The 15,907-nt window shown below is 45.4% G+C and overlaps 1 protein-coding gene across 3 annotated transcripts in view; it reads right to left on the minus strand.

The window, feature by feature from the left end:
* The window catches only part of LOC139385538 (kinase suppressor of Ras 1-like), a 97,206-nt gene that overhangs the window by 7,411 nt on the left and 73,888 nt on the right, over nucleotides 1–15,907 (minus strand). For all 3 annotated transcript variants that reach the window (XM_071130680.1, XM_071130681.1, XM_071130683.1), the window contains 10 exons: nucleotides 15,637–15,784; nucleotides 15,122–15,530; nucleotides 14,794–14,930; nucleotides 14,492–14,561; nucleotides 10,458–10,541; nucleotides 9,232–9,293; nucleotides 8,999–9,111; nucleotides 8,699–8,879; nucleotides 7,817–7,874; nucleotides 7,578–7,635 (listed from right to left, as the gene is read on the minus strand). In XM_071130680.1, coding sequence (XP_070986781.1) covers nucleotides 7,578–7,635; nucleotides 7,817–7,874; nucleotides 8,699–8,879; nucleotides 8,999–9,111; nucleotides 9,232–9,293; nucleotides 10,458–10,541; nucleotides 14,492–14,561; nucleotides 14,794–14,930; nucleotides 15,122–15,530; nucleotides 15,637–15,784 — 1,320 coding nt within the window. The remainder of the gene's footprint in view (nucleotides 1–7,577; nucleotides 7,636–7,816; nucleotides 7,875–8,698; nucleotides 8,880–8,998; nucleotides 9,112–9,231; nucleotides 9,294–10,457; nucleotides 10,542–14,491; nucleotides 14,562–14,793; nucleotides 14,931–15,121; nucleotides 15,531–15,636; nucleotides 15,785–15,907) is intronic.

Raw genomic sequence — 15,907 nt, forward strand, 5'->3', positions numbered from 1 at the left:
TTACAATTGCGACCTGGCCAAGATAAAGCAAAGCAGTTCGACAGATACAACAACACAGAGTTACACATGGAGTAAAACAAACATACAGTCAATAATAAAGTATAAACAAGTCTATATACAATGTGAGCAAATGAGGTGAGAAGGGAGGTAAAGGCAAAAAAGGCCTTGGTGGCAAGGTAAATACAATATAGCAAGTAAAACACTGGAATGGTAGTTTTGCAATGGAAGAATGTGCAAAGTAGAAATAAAAATAATGGGGTGCAAAGGAGCAAAATAAATAAATACATTAAATACAGTTGGGAAAGAGGTAGTTGATAGGGCTAAATTATAGGTGGGCTATGTACAGGTGCAGTAATCTGTGAGCTGCTCTGACAGTTGGTGCTTAAAGATAGTGAGGGAGATAAGTGTTTCCAGTTTCAGAGATTTTTGTAGTTCGTTCCAGTCATTGGCAGCAGAGAACTGGAAAGAGAGGCGGCCAAAGAAAGAATTGGTTTTGGGGGTGACTAGAGAGATATACCTGCTGGAGCGTGTGCTACAGGTGGGAGATGCTATGGTGACCAGCGAGCTGAGATCAGGGGGGACTTTACCTAGCAGTGTCTTGTAGATGACATGGAGCCAGTGGGTTTGGCGACGAGTATGAAGCGAGGGCCAGCCAACGAGAGCGTACAGGTCGCAATGGTGGGTAGTATATGGGGCTTTGGTGACAAAACGGATTGCACTGTGATAGACTGCATCCAATTTGTTGAGTAGGGTATTGGAGGCTATTTTGTAAATGACATCGCCAAAGTCGAGGATTGGTAGGATGGTCAGTTTTACAAGGGTATGTTTGGCAGCATGAGTGAAGGATGCTTTGTTGCGAAATAGGAAGCCAATTCTAGATTTAACTTTGGATTGGAGATGTTTGATATGGGTCTGGAAGGAGAGTTTACAGTCTAACCAGACACCTAAGTATTTGTAGTTGTCCACGTATTCTAAGTCAGAGCCGTCCAGAGTAGTGATGTTGGACAGGCGGGTAGGTGCAGGTAGCGATCGGTTGAAGAGCATGCATTTAGTTTTACTTGTATTTAAGAGCAATTGGAGGCCACGGAAGGAGAGTTGTATGGCATTGAAGCTTGCCTGGAGGGTTGTTAACACAGTGGGCCGGAAGTATACAGAATGGTGTCGTCTGCGTAGAGGTGGATCAGAGACTGTCGTATACAGAAGGGCCGGAAGTATACAGAATGGTGTCGTCTGCGTAGAGGTGGATCAGAGACTCACCAGCAGCAAGAGCGACCTCATTGATGTATACAGAGAAGAGAGTCGGTCCAAGAATTGAACCCTGTGGCACCCCCATAGAGACTGCCAGAGGTCCGGACAACAGACCCTCCGATTTGACACACTGAACTCTATCAGAGAAGTAGTTGGTGAACCAGGCGAGGGAATCATTTGAGAAACCAAGGCTGTTGAGTCTGCCGATGAGGATGTGGTGATTGACAGAGTCGAAAGCCTTGGCCAGATCAATGAATACGGCTGCACAGTAATGTTTCTTATCGATGGCGGTTAAGATATCGTTTAGGACCTTGAGCGTGGCTGAGGTGCACCCATGACCAGCTCTGAAACCAGATTGCATAGCAGAGAAGGTATGGTGAGATTCAAAATGATCGGTAATCTGTTTGTTGACTTGGCTTTCGAAGACCTTAGAAAGGCATGGTAGGATAGATATAGGTCTGTAGCAGTTTGGGTCAAGAGTGTCCCCCCCTTTGAAGAGGGGGATGACCGCAGCTGCTTTCCAATCTATGGGAATCTCAGACGACACGAAAGAGAGGTTGAACAGGCTAGTAATAGGGGTGGCAACAATTTCGGCAGATAATTTTAGAAAGAAAGGGTCCAGATTGTCTAGCCCGGCTGATTTGTAGGGGTCCAGATTTTGCAGCTCTTTCAGAACATCAGCTGAATGGATTTGGGAGAAGGAGAAATGGGGAAGGCTTGGGCGAGTTGCTGTTGGGGGTGCAGTGCTGTTGACAGGGGTAGGAGTAGCCAGGTGGAAAGCATGGCCAGCAGTAGAAAAATGCTTATTGAAATGTTCAATTATGGTGGATTTATCAGTGGTGACAGTGTTTCCTATCTTCAGTGCAGTGGGCAGCTGGGAGGAGGTGTTCTTATTCTCCATGGACTTTACAGTGTCCCAGAACTTTTTTGAGTTAGTGTTGCAAGAAGCAAATTTCTGCTTGAAAAAGCTAGCCTTGGCTTTTCTAACTGCCTGTGTATAATGGTTTCTAGCTTCCCTGAACAGCTGCATATCACGGGGGCTGTTCGATGCTAATGCAGAACGCCACAGGATGTTTTTGTGTTGGTTAAGGGCAGTCAGGTCTGGGGAGAACCAAGGGCTATATCTGTTCCTGGTTCTAAATTTCTTGAATGGGGCATGTTTATTTAAGATGGTTAGGAAGGCATTTTTAAAAAATATCCAGGCATCCTCTACTGACGGGATGAGGTCAATATCCTTCCAGGATACCCCGGCCAGGTCGATTAGAAAGGCCTGCTCGCTGAAGTGTTTCAGGGAGCGTTTTACAGTGATGAGAGGAGGTCGTTTGACCGCTGACCCATTACGGATGCAGGCAATGAGGCAGTGATCGCTGAGATCTTGGTTGAAGACAGCAGAGGTGTATTTAGATGGGAAGTTGGTTAGGATGATATCTATGAGGGTGCCCGTGTTTAAGGCTTTGGGGAGGTACCTGGTAGGTTCATTGATAATTTGTGTGAGATTGAGGGCATCAAGTTTAGATTGTAGGATGGCTGGGGTGTTAAGCATGTTCCAGTTTAGGTCGCCTAGCAGCACGAGCTCTGAAGATAGATGGGGGCAATCAGTTCACATATGGTGTCCAGAGCACAGCTGGGGGCAGAGGGTGGTCTATAGCAGGCGGCAACGGTGAGAGACTTGTTTTTAGAGAGGTGGATTTTTAAAAGTAGAAGTTCAAATTGTTTGGGTACAGACCTGGATAGTAGGACAGAACTCTGCAGGCTATCTTTGCAGTAGATTGCAACACCGCCCCCTTTGGCAGTTCTATCTTGTCTGAAAATGTTGTAGTTTGGAATTAAAATGTCTGAATTTTTGGTGGTCTTCCTAAGCCAGGATTCAGACACAGCTAGAACATCCGGGTTGGCAGAGTGTGCTAAAGCAGTGAATAGAACAAACTTAGGGAGGAGGCTTCTAATGTTAACATGCATGAAACCAAGGCTATTACGGTTACAGAAGTCGTCAAAAGAGAGCGCCTGGGGAATAGGAGTGGAGCTAGGCACTGCAGGGCCTGGATTCACCTCTACATCGCCAGAGGAACATAGGAGGAGTAGAATAAGGGTGCGGCTAAAAGCAATAAGAATTGGTCGTCTAGAACGTCTGGAACAGAGAGTAAAAGGAGGTTTCTGGGGGCGATAAAATAGCATCAAGGTATAATGTACAGACAAAGGTAAGGTAGGATGTGAATACAGTGGAGGTAAACCTAGGTATTGAGTGATGAAGAGAGAGATATTGTCTCTAGAAACATCATTGAAACCAGGAGATGTCATTGCATGTGTGGGTGGTGGAACTAATAGGTTGGATAAGGTATAGTGAGCAGGACTAGAGGCTCTACAGTGAAATAAGCCAATAAACACTAACCAGAACAGCAATGGACAAGACATATTGACATTAAGGAGAGGCATGCTTAGTCGAGTGATCAAAAGGGTCCAGTGAGTGGAGAGGTTGGTTGAGGGTCACGGCGATTTAGACAGCTAGCCAGGCCAACCGGTAGCAAGCTAGCATAGGATGGAGTCTGTTGTTAGCCACCTCTTGCGTTCGGTCAGTAGATTAGTGGGGTTCCGTGAGGTAGAGGGGATTAATCCAAATCACACAACAACAACAAAAATAAGAACAATAGATATAGTTATAGAGGCCCGAGAAGAAAACATAATAATAATAAAAATAAATAAATTGTCCGATTGTCTATTCAGATAGCAGCCGGTAAGACAGCTAACGGTTAGCGGGCCGCAGATGGGCGTTCAGGTAACGTCGCGACAGAGGAGCCAGCCGGATCTCATTCAGGTAGATAACGTCGGCAGTCCAGTTGTGAAGGCCCGGTGGGGCTCCGCGTAGGCAGTGAAACGGGTCCAGATAGGTGACTGCAGCCCAGGAGTGAATGATGGAACTCAGGAGTGATTGACGGAGCTGGCTAGCACCGGAACAATCGATGTTTGCTCCGGAATCGACGAAAGCCGACTGTCACACGGATAGCAGCTAGCTAGCTGTGAGATCCGGGTATGAATGTCCAGAGAGCAGTTGAAATCCAGGGACATGGAGAGAAAAATTGGTCCGGTATGTTCCGTTCCGAGCCGCGCTGCGCCGTACAAAACTGGCGATAGATTTTCGATGGATTTTCGAGCTAAAGGATAGCTGATGACCACAAACCGTGGTTAGCTGAATACTAACTAATCTAATAAATCTAATAAAATGAAGACTACCAGTGGCCCCCACAAACCTATTGGAACATCACTGTTCAAAACATACTCAGCTGCTCTCAAATTGTTCAGCAATTCTCTCCATACTGGGCAGGTGCCGTCACTGTTCAACATCGCTGTCATCACCCCCTTGCTCAAGAAACCATCCCTTGACCAAGATCTTCTCTCAAAACAGAGAGGAGATCAGGCTTATTTCCAACCTCACATTTTTATCTAAAGCCATGGAGAACACACTGGCAACTCAGCTTCAGTCACACCTCAGTGCTAACCATCTTTATGAAGCGCTCCAATCTGGCTTTAGGCCCATGCACAGTACTGCGATAGCCCTGGTGAAGGTTGTAAATGACCTGCTCATTGCTGCAGATACAGGATCCCCCACCATCTTGGTTCTTCTGGACCTCAGTGCTGCTTTTGACACAGTAGATCAAACCATTCTAGTGCAGCACCTCAGACAGCACACTACCATCTGTGGGACTGCCCTAAACTGGTTTAACTCCTCCGTTCTAACTGCAAGCAGTACGTCACCCTCAGTAAGGCAAGATCAGAGGAGTCCATCATAGCCTGCAATGGTAGGTGTTAGGACCTATCCTCTTCCTGCTCTACATGCCCCCACTTGGCCAGCTCTTCAGACAGCACAGTGTCCATTTCCACTGCAACGCATTAAAACAACGCATTATACAACATCTGCTCTGTCAACTGTCCAACTGTCTGGAAGAAGGAAATTATTGAATGCAGAACAACTTCCTCCAACTCAACAGCAACATGCCGCCCTGCAGCATCCGCCCTGCAGCATCTGCCCTGCCATACTTGGCCACATCATCCCCCTCGCCTCAATAATTTGGGTGTGAAATTCAACAATGCTCTCTCCTTCAATACCCACCTTAGTCACGTCTGTAAAACGTCACCTCTTTCACCTCTCACCACATCTGACGTAGAATAGCTAATGCATGCATTCATTTTCTCCAGAATTGATTTTGGGAAAACAATACTTGGGGGACTGCCTGCACATTCAATTAATAAACTACAGCTCACCCAAAAGAGTGCTGCAAGGATTCTGACAAACAAAACATTCTGCCCAGATCATCCACATCTTTGCTGATCTCCATTGGCTACCAGTTCCTCAAATCATTTATTTGAACATCTCCTTGTCTAAAAAAACTTAAATGGCATCTGACCCACCTACCTGTCAGACCTACTCTCCCCCATGAACCTCCCTTACATTCAAGCCACGCTAAACTCCTCCATGCCCCCAGGACCAGGCTCCACACAATGGGGGACCGTGCCTTTTCCTCCCGTACACCATGCCTATGGACCTCCCTCCCAGATAATCTGAAGGCTGTTCAGACTGTTGTAGCCTTAAGACTCCTCAGCTGCCTACCCTTCTCTTAGACTTTGTTGCTATCATGATATGGTTAGATATACAGTGCATTCAGAAAGTATTCAGACCCCTTGACTTATCCACATTTTGTTACATTACAACCTTATTCTAAAATGTATTAAATTAATTTGTTTTCCTCATCAATCTACACACAATACCCCATAATGACAAAGCAAAAACGTTTTTTTTTTTTTAAATGTTTGCAAATGTATTAATGATAAAAAACAGATACATTTACATAAGTATTCAGATCCTTTACTCAGTACTTTGTTGAAGCACCTTTGGCAGTGATTACAGCCTCAAGTCTTCTTGGGTATGACACTACAAGCTTGGCACACCTGTATTTGGGGAGTTTATCCCATTTTTCTCTGCAAATCCTCTCAAGCTCTGTCAGGTTGGATGGCGAGCGTCACTGCACAACTATTTTCAGGTCTCTGCATAGATGTTCGATCGGGGTTCAAGTCCGGTCTCTGGCTGGGCCACTCAAGGACATTCAAAGACTTGTCCTGCAGCCACTCCTTCGTTGTCTTGGCTGTGTGCTTAGGGTCGTTGTCCTGTTGGAAGGTGAACCTTCTTCCCAGTCTGAGGTCCTGAGCGCTCTGGAGCAGGTTTTCATCAAAGATCTCTCTATACTTTGCTCCGTTCATCTTTCCCTCGATCTTGACTTGTCTCCCAGTCCCTGCCGCTGAAAAACATCCTCACAGCATGATGCTGCCATCACCATGCTCCACCGTAGGGATGGTGCCAGGTTTCCTCCAGACGTAACGCTTGGCATTTAGGCCAAAAAGTTCAATCTTGGTGTCATCAGACCAGAGAATCTAGTTTCTCATGGTCTGAGAGTCCTTTAGAAGCCTTTTGGCAAACGCCAACTCATGTGCCTTTTACTGAAGAGTGGCTTCAGTATAGCCACTCTGCCATAAAGGCCTGATTCGTGGAGAGCTGCAGAGATGGTTGTCCTTCCGGAAGATTCTCCCATCTCCACAGAGGAACTTTGGAGCTCTGTCAGAGTGACCATCGAGTTCTTGGTCACTCCCTGACCAAGGCCCTTCTCCCCCAATTGCTCAGTTTGTCTGGGCGGTCAGCTCTAAGAAGAGTCTTGGTGGTTCCAAACTTCTTCCATTTAAGAATGTTGGAGGCCACTGTGTTCTTGGGGACCTTCAAGGCTGCAAAAATCTTTTGGTACCCTTCCCTAGATCTGTATGTCGATACAATCCTGTCTTGGAGCTTCTCGGACAATTCTACGGCATGCACTGTCAACTGTTGGATCTTATATTGACAGATGGACTCCAATCAAGTTGTAGAAATATCTCAAGGATGATCAATGGAAACAGGATGCACCTGAGCAACATTTTGAGTCTCATAGCAAAAGGTCTGAATACTTATGTAAATAAGGTATTTCTGTTTTTTAGATTCAATAAATTTGATACAATTTCAAACTGTTTACACTTTGTCATTATGAGGTATTGTGTGTAGATTGATGAGGATTTTACATTTTTTTAATCTATTTTAGAATAAGGCTGTAATTTAACAAAATGTGGAAAAAGTCTAGGGGTCTGAATACTTTCTGAATGCACCGTACATATTTGTTTTATTTTTTTAACTATTTCTATTTTCTATTTAATATTATGCACTTTGAGATTATTGTTGTATAATGAAAAGCGCTTTACAAATATAATTATTTAGTATCATTATTATATTCCTGCCGCTAGGGATTTTGGGTACTCACCGATCCTCCTTCCTGTCCCTGAGATGGAGGTTCTGATTGGGCCAGTTGCTGTGTGTCTCTGTTGGGACAAGCATCACCATAAACAGGGGTTCCTAACTTTAACCTAGCCCTGTCTAGTAGAAACTATGGTAACTATGGTGGACTTACAGTAGACAATGTGGGGGAAAAACCACAGCATTTTAAATTATCTTTACTCGGACTCTACAGTGACTTTGTCATTTAAAGCTGTTGTCTCTTACCCAGTGCCATGGTGGCCTTCAGAGTCTAGTCCAACAGGATACGGTGAAGAGGAAACGTCTGTGTGTGGGACAATGAGGATGTTCAAAACTATTGTGACTAAGCCAATCTATCTTCACTGCACTTCAGAGCATATATTCTCTAAATTGTGATGGCTGCCTCTAACTCTGTCAAACCATGCACAGCGCCAAGCAGCACAGTCAGTTCACCTCTTTGTCTACAGATGGTATGCATTATAAAAGCCAAAGCTATCCGCATGTAATATGATGGCTCTGCTATAAGCTTGGCATAAACTACAGTGGCAGACGACAACATGCCATTGCAGCAGTGCCCAAGGTGACACCAACCCCCCATGACCCCTCCCACAACATAGCATGAGTCATAGTAAGCCACTGCAGCAAAGCAACATGGGGAGAGAGGGAACATGATAAGGGGATGGTACTGTACTAGTTGGGCAGGACTACAGGACACACAGGGAGGGAGCGGTGTTAACAACCACCAGAGGAAAATAGAGAGGAGAGAGCGATATGATTGGGTTAGATAAGCCACAAGCAGTTAAGATGTTATAATAGGATATATATATGATTAGTGGTAAAATAGCAAATAAAGTGTAATCAGGAATATGATTAGAGATGTGCTATTACTGGCTTAGGGTAGATTTGGAGTTAAGTGTTGTGATTGAGATGAACACAGTAGGAATCTAGAGTCTTTGGGGTGGATGCCTGTGAGAGATACTGGAGAAGTGCTGCTTTGGAGTGAAATGTTAGTGGAACAGGGAAGGAATCTAGAGAGTGCTTGGGCCTGTAAAGAGCGCTTGGGCCTGTAGAGAGCGCTTGGGCCTGTAGAGAGCGCTTGGGCCTGTAAGGGCCTGTCATTGTGAGGACCTGGGAAGTGGAATCGGCTGTCTCTGGGCCCCTGGGGTCCGGGCGAGGGATTGGGGGGCGGTGTGGCGGTGACGCTGGGGGGGTTGCTCTGCTGGAAGGGGGTGGGCGAGGAGGGTGTAGAGGAAGTGGTGGAGGAGGGGTTACTGCTGGAATCCATCTGGCTCAGCATGGGAGGGTTGTCCTGAAAGAGGGTTTTCAACAGAAAGGTTTCATAAATTAAGGTTCAGGACAAATTAGAGGTTCCATGTATGGTGATATTACTATTAATACACATACACATGCTAAAACACTTTTTTCTACCTTTTTGGTTAGCACCTTAGGTAAAGTGCCAAACTGGATTGGTAACTCTGCCGTGCGGTCAATTTGATTATTGATATCGGATGGTACAGATTCTGCCCGGCGGATTTGCGGGACTGAAAAATAGGAGAACAATGATTCAGTACTAAATTGACATTCTTGGGATGTATCGGGAAAAAGATCATTACATTGTGCATTTTTTGCCGTTTTGTATGCAGGAATGGACCAGGGCTTACGTGGAAGAAAAGATATCCTGCAGGGAAGGGCTTCTTTGGTACATTTGTTATGGCACTTTAACCTGGAAGCAGAGGAGACAGTAGTTAGCAGAGGAGCAGAGTGACTTGTGAACAAATGAAAGCGGAGATGTACAGTGCATTCGGAGAGTATTCCGACCCCTTGACATTTTCCACATTTTGTTACGCTACAGTATTATTCTAAAATTGATTAAATCGTTGTGCCCCCCCCCCCCCCCCCCAATCTACACACAATAGCCCATAATGACACAGCAAAAACTGTTTTTTATAAAAATGGAAATATCACATTTACATAAGTATTCAGACCCTTTTCTTAGTACTTTGTTGAAACACCTTTGGCAGCGATTACAGCGTCTTGTTGGGTATGACACTACAAGCTTGGCACACCTGTGCTTGGGGAGTTTCTCCCATTCTTCTCTGCAAATCCTCTCAAGCTCTGTCAGGTTTGATGGGGAGCGTTGCTACACAGCTATTTTCAGGTCTCTCCAGAGATGTTCGATCAGGTTCAAGTCCGGCCTCTGGCTGGGCCACTCAAGAACATTCAAAGACTTGTCTCGCAGCCACTCCTTTGTCTTGGCTGTGTGCTTAGGGTCGTTGTCCTGTTGGAAGGTGAACATTCGCTCCAGTTAGAGGTCCTGAGCGCTCTGGAGCAGGTTTCATCAAGGTTATCTATGAACTTTGCTCCATTCATCTATCCCTCAATCCTGACTTGTTTCCCAGTCCCTGCCGCTGAAAAACATCCCCACTGCATGATGCTGCCACCACCATGCTCCACCTTAGGGATGGCGCCAGGTTTCCTCCAGACGTGATGTTTGGCATTCAGGCCAAAGACTTCTTGTTTTCATCACACCAGAGAATCTTGTTTCTCTTTTGGCAAATTCCAAGTGGGCTGTCATGTGCCTTTTACTGAGGAGTGGCTTCCGCCTGGCCACACTACAGAGAGGAGTGCTGCAGAGATGGTTGTCCTTCTGAAAGGTTCTTACATTTAAGAATGATGGAGGCCACTGTGTTCCTGACTTTTTATAAAATTTGAAAACATTTCTAAAAACTTGTTTTCACTTTGTCATTATGGGGTATTGTGTGTAAATTGATGAGGAAAACATTTAATTTAATACATTTTAGAATAATGCTGTAACGTAACAAAATGTGGAAATAGTCATCGGGTCTGAATACTTTCTGAATGCACCACATAGAAGGCTTCTTCTTACTTGCAGTGTTTGCACTTAACACCAAACATCATGTTCTTATGACACACCTGGCATGTCTGTGAGAGCCAGGATTTGGTTGAAAACCTTAGAAGGAGAGAGAGAAGCATAATATTAATATATTTTCACAACTTCTAATGTTGGAGTTGCCTACTGTAGTGGACAAACTGTCCCAGATAAGTTTATGTGTTGTAATTCTGCCAGATCCCAAATGGTTTTCATTGGAATCTGTTATCTCTTTTCCCCAAACTTTTACGCAAGATCAAAATGAATAAATACACACTTTCCAGTCAGATAAACACTGGGTCTGACTGAGCGTCTGCATAACTCAAATTCTCAGATTCTTGAGGCGCCATTCCCACCAGACCAATGCAAGAAATGTTTGGGGTCTGTGCCAAGCTAGGAAGCTGAGCTAAAAACCAGGAATGTATTTTTTTTTTCACAAATCCCATCACCATACAGTTGAAGTCAGAAGTTTACATATACTTTAGGTTTGAGTCATTAAAACTAGTTTTTCAACCACTCCACAAATTTCTTGTTAGCAAACTATAGTTTTAGCAAGTCGGTTAGGAATTTTTCCAATAATTGTTTACAGACAGATTATTTCACTTATAACTCACTGTATCACAATTCCAGTGGGTCAGATGTTTTCATACACTAAGTTGACTGTGCCTTTAAACAGCTTGGAAAATTCCAGAAAACTGTCATGGCTTTAGAAGCTTCTGATAGGCTAATTGACATAATTTGAGTCAATTGGAGGTGTACCTGTGGATGTATTTCAAGGCCTACCTTCAAACTCAGTGCCTATTTACTTGACATCATGGGGAAATCAAAAGAAATCAGCCAAGACCTCAGAAAAAAAATTGTAGACCTCCACAAGTCTGGTTCATCGTTGGGAGCAATTTCTAAATGCCTGAAGGTACCACGTTCATCTGTACAAACAATAGCACGCTGTAACGGCTTTCTTCTTCCTCTTCTGAGGAGTAGTAGGAAGGATCGGAGGACCAAAATGCAGCGTGGTATGTATCCATAATGTCATTTAAATGAGAATGAATACAGAATACAAAAAGAACAAGAGAAACAAAATGAAAACCGAACCAGTCCCGAATGGTGCAAACACTGAAACAGAAAAGAATCACCCACACCACACAGGTGGGAAAAGGCTACCTAACTATGACTCTCAATCAGAGACAACTAACGACACCTGCCTCTGATTGAGAACCATACTAGGCCAAACACAAAAACACCACATAGAAAAAGGAACATAGACAACCCACCCAACTCATGCCCTGACCATACTAAAACAAAGACATAACAAAAGAACTAAGGTCAGAACGTGACACACGCAAGTATAAACACCATGGGACCACGCAGCCATCATACCACTCAGGAAGGAGACGCGTTCTGTCACCTAGAGATGAACGTACTTTGGTGAGAAAAGTGCAAATCAATCCCAGAACAACAGCAAAGGACCTTGTGAAGGTGCTGGAGGAAACAGGTGCAAAAGTATCTATATCTACAGTAAAACAAGTCCTATATCGACATAACCTAAAAGGCCGCTCGGCAAGGAAGAAGCCACTGCTCCAAAACCTCCATAAAAAAAGCCAGACTACGGTTTGCAAATGTACATGGGGACAAAGATCGTACTTTTTGGAGAAATGTCCTCTGGTCTGATGAAACAATAATAAAACTTTTTGGCAATAATGACCATCGTTATGATTGGAGGAAAAAGGGGGAGGCATGCAAGCAAGCCAAAGAACACCATCCCAACCTTGAAGCATGGGGGTGGCAGCATCATGTTGTGTGGGTGCTTTGCTGCAAGAGGGATTGGTGCACTTTACGAAATAGATGGAATCATGAGGTAGGAAAATGATGTGGATATATTGAAGCAACATCTCAAGACATCAGTTAAAGCTTGGTCGCAAATGGCTCTTCCAAATGGACAATGACCCCAAGCATACTTCCAAAGTTGTGGCAAAATGGCTTAAGGACAACAAAGTCAAGGTATTGGAGTGGCAATCCAAAAGCCCCTGACCTCAATCCTATAGAACATTTGTGGGCAGAATTGAAAAAGCATGTGCGAGCAAGGAGGCCTTACAATCCTGACTCAGTTACACCAGCTCTGTCAGGAGGAATGGGCCAAAATTCACCCAATGTCACGTTCTGACCATAGTTCTGTTATTTTATTCTTTGTTTTAGTATTGTCAGGGCATGAGTTGGGGTGGGCAGTCTATGTTGGTTTTTCTATGTTGGTTTTTGTGTTCGGCCTAGTATGGTTCTCAATCAGAGGCAGGTGTCATTAGTTGTCTCTGATTGAGAATCATACTTAGGTAGCCTGGGTTTTACTTTTGGTTTGTGGGTGTTTGTTTCCGTGTGAGTGTTTGGGCCACATGGTACTGTTTCGGTAAATTCACGTTATCGGTTTGATTCAGTGCTTTCTTTAATTAAAATCATCATGAACGGGGGCCTCCTGGGTGGCGCAGTGGTTAAGGGCGCTGTACTGCAGCGCCAGCTGTGCCATCAGAGTCCTGGGTTCGCGCCCAGGCTCTGTCGTAACCGGCCGCGACCGGGAGGTCCGTGGGGCGGTGCACTTTACGAAATAGATGGCATCATGAGGTAGGAAAATGATGTGGATATATTGAAGCAACATCTCAAGACATCAGTTAAAGCTTGGTTGCAAATGGCTCTTCCAAATGGACAATGACCCCAAGCATACTTCCAAAGTTGTGGCAAAATGGCTTAAGGACAACAAAGTCAAGGTATTGGAGTGGCAATCCAAAAGCCCCTGACCTCAATCCTATAGAACATTTGTGGGCAGAATTGAAAAAGCATGTGCGAGCAAGGAGGCCTTACAATCCTGACTCAGTTACACCAGCTCTGTCAGGAGGAATGGGCCAAAATTCACCCAATGTCACGTTCTGACCATAGTTCTGTTATTTTATTCTTTGTTTTAGTATTGTCAGGGCATGAGTTGGGGTGGGCAGTCTATGTTGGTTTTTCTATGTTGGTTTTTGTGTTCGGCCTAGTATGGTTCTCAATCAGAGGCAGGTGTCATTAGTTGTCTCTGATTGAGAATCATACTTAGGTAGCCTGGGTTTTACTTTTGGTTTGTGGGTGTTTGTTTCCATGTGAGTGTTTGGGCCACATGGTACTGTTTCGGTAAATTCACGTTATCGGTTTGATTCAGTGCTTTCTTTAATTAAAGAGGTTCCATGTGGGGCGACGCTCAATTGGCCTAGCGTCGCCCGGGTTAGGGAGGGCTTGGTCGGTAGGGGTTGTCTCATCGCGCACCAGCGACTCCTGTGGCGGGCTGGGCGCAGTGTACGCTAGCCAAGGTGGCCAGGTGCACAGTGTTTCCTCCGGCGCATTGGTGCGGCTGGCTTCCGGGTTGGATGTGCGCTGTGTTAAAGAAGCAGCGGCTTGGTTGGTTGTGTATCGGACGCATGACTTTCAACCTTCGTCTCTCCCGAGCCCGTACGGGAGTTGTAGCGATGAGACAAGATAGTAGCTACTACAACAATTGGATACTACGAAATTGGGGAAAAAAAGGGGTAAAATTCAAAAAAAAAAAAAAAAAAAAAAAAAATTCATCATGAACACTTACCACGCTGTGCTTTGGTCCGATCCTTACTCCTCAGACGAAGAGGAGGAAATCCGTTACACCCAATTTATTGTGGGAAGCGTGTGGAAGGCTACCCGAAACGTTTGACCTAAGTTAAACAATTTAAAGGAAATGCTACCAAATTCTAATTGGGTGCATGTAAACTTCTGACCCACTGGGAATGCGATGAAAGAAATAAAAGCTCTCTCTACTATTATTCTGACATTTCACATTCTTAAAATAAAGTAGTGATCTTAACTGACCGAAGACAGGGATTTTTTACTAAGATGAAATGTCAGGAATTGTGAAAAACTGAGTTGAAATATATTTGGCTAATGTGTCTGTAAACTTCCGACTTCAACCGACCCCACTGAGACCCAGAGGGCCTCTAAGGTTTAAATAATAGATACGTAAGTATGGTGATGATGTGTCCTACCTGTGTGTTACAGAGAGGCCGATATCTCTCCTCATTATCTGTGGAGACCCCCGGTGCAATGCCAGGTTATCTGGAAGGAAATGAGAGTGAGGGAGTGTGAGAGGAGCTAGACAAAGGGGAACAGAGGACAGGAGGGAGGTGGGGGAAGAGAGAGAGAGAAAAAAAAGAGTGGGAGAAAAAAAGACAGGAGAAAAGTGATGGAGTTCTAATCGAGTATGAGGGAAACAGAAAGGGAGGAAAAGAGAGAAAGGGAAACGCAGAACGGCAGAGTTCCCAGGTTCCACTGGGGCAGCAGGTCTCACGTTCGAGCAGCGTGGGGGTGCCTGGGAGGGTGTAGGGGGTGGTGGCCGGACCAGGGGTGCAGGCGGAGTCTTCACACCCGTTCCCACTGCTACTGTTGATGTGCACGTTCAGGAGCAGCTTGTTCTTCTTCCCCCTCCTGCAGAGAGAGGGCTAGCTGTGTGGGTCACTCAGAGAACGGACACATCATTCACACAGAAACCAACTCATTCCATAGGTTTTGACTCAAACACCCACACTTGCGATGAAAATGGCCACTCATATTCAACAGAGAAAACACAAAATAGCTGCCTTAATTAATTTCAGAAGACAGACTAGAGAAACACCCACTTGTTGTTGGGCACTGGTTCTTCTATGCGATTGGCTAGCTGTGACTCGTGGCTCTTGCTGCGTGTGAGGGTGATGTTGAAGGGGAGCTGCAGCAGCATTCGGGAGGGGGGTGGGGGCGCGTGTGGGGGGTGCTTGGTGCGTCTCTTGGAGGGAGGGAAATTGGAGAGGAGCAGCGGCGAGGAGGGGAAGGTGTCCGTCATGTCGCCTGTGTAGACTTTATGCCCCGTATCGTCCACACAGGGTACAACAGTCACAGAGACAGAACGGGCGTGGGTGTGGGGACTGAGGATGGGGCCACAGGGTAGTGTGGCGGGGGTGGAGGGGCGACGGTCCAGAGGAGGTAATGTGTTACTGTCACGGCGGGGCGACTCTGTTATCAAGGTTCCTGTGTCTTCCCTGATGTCCCCACCTAAAGCAGAGGTCAGAGTTACAAATAGTACTAAACTACAGAGCACACAGCATCAATAAGCACTGTTATTAATGACAGAATGGTGTAACAGAACGGTGTAACTGACCTATCTCAGTAGCATTCTTCAGGCAGGAGAGGGCAACGGTGAGTCGAGAGCACTCCTCTGGGTTGGAGCCCAGCCGTCTCATGGTGTCCTGCACCTGACAACTGGACATCTGCAGCAAAGCATCCAGGGACAGCTTCACTGGTACAGCCTGGACAGAGAGAGAGAGAGAGAGAGAGAGAGAGATATGATGAGAATGGGAAGGATGGAAGGAGACCTGAAACAGATGGGTAGAAGACTTAGGCAGGGAGGTATGTGTGCCAGAGATGAAGTA

This window comes from Oncorhynchus clarkii, chromosome 27, assembly GCF_045791955.1.
Source record: "Oncorhynchus clarkii lewisi isolate Uvic-CL-2024 chromosome 27, UVic_Ocla_1.0, whole genome shotgun sequence".
In the NCBI taxonomy this organism is placed as follows: domain Eukaryota; kingdom Metazoa; phylum Chordata; class Actinopteri; order Salmoniformes; family Salmonidae; genus Oncorhynchus; species Oncorhynchus clarkii.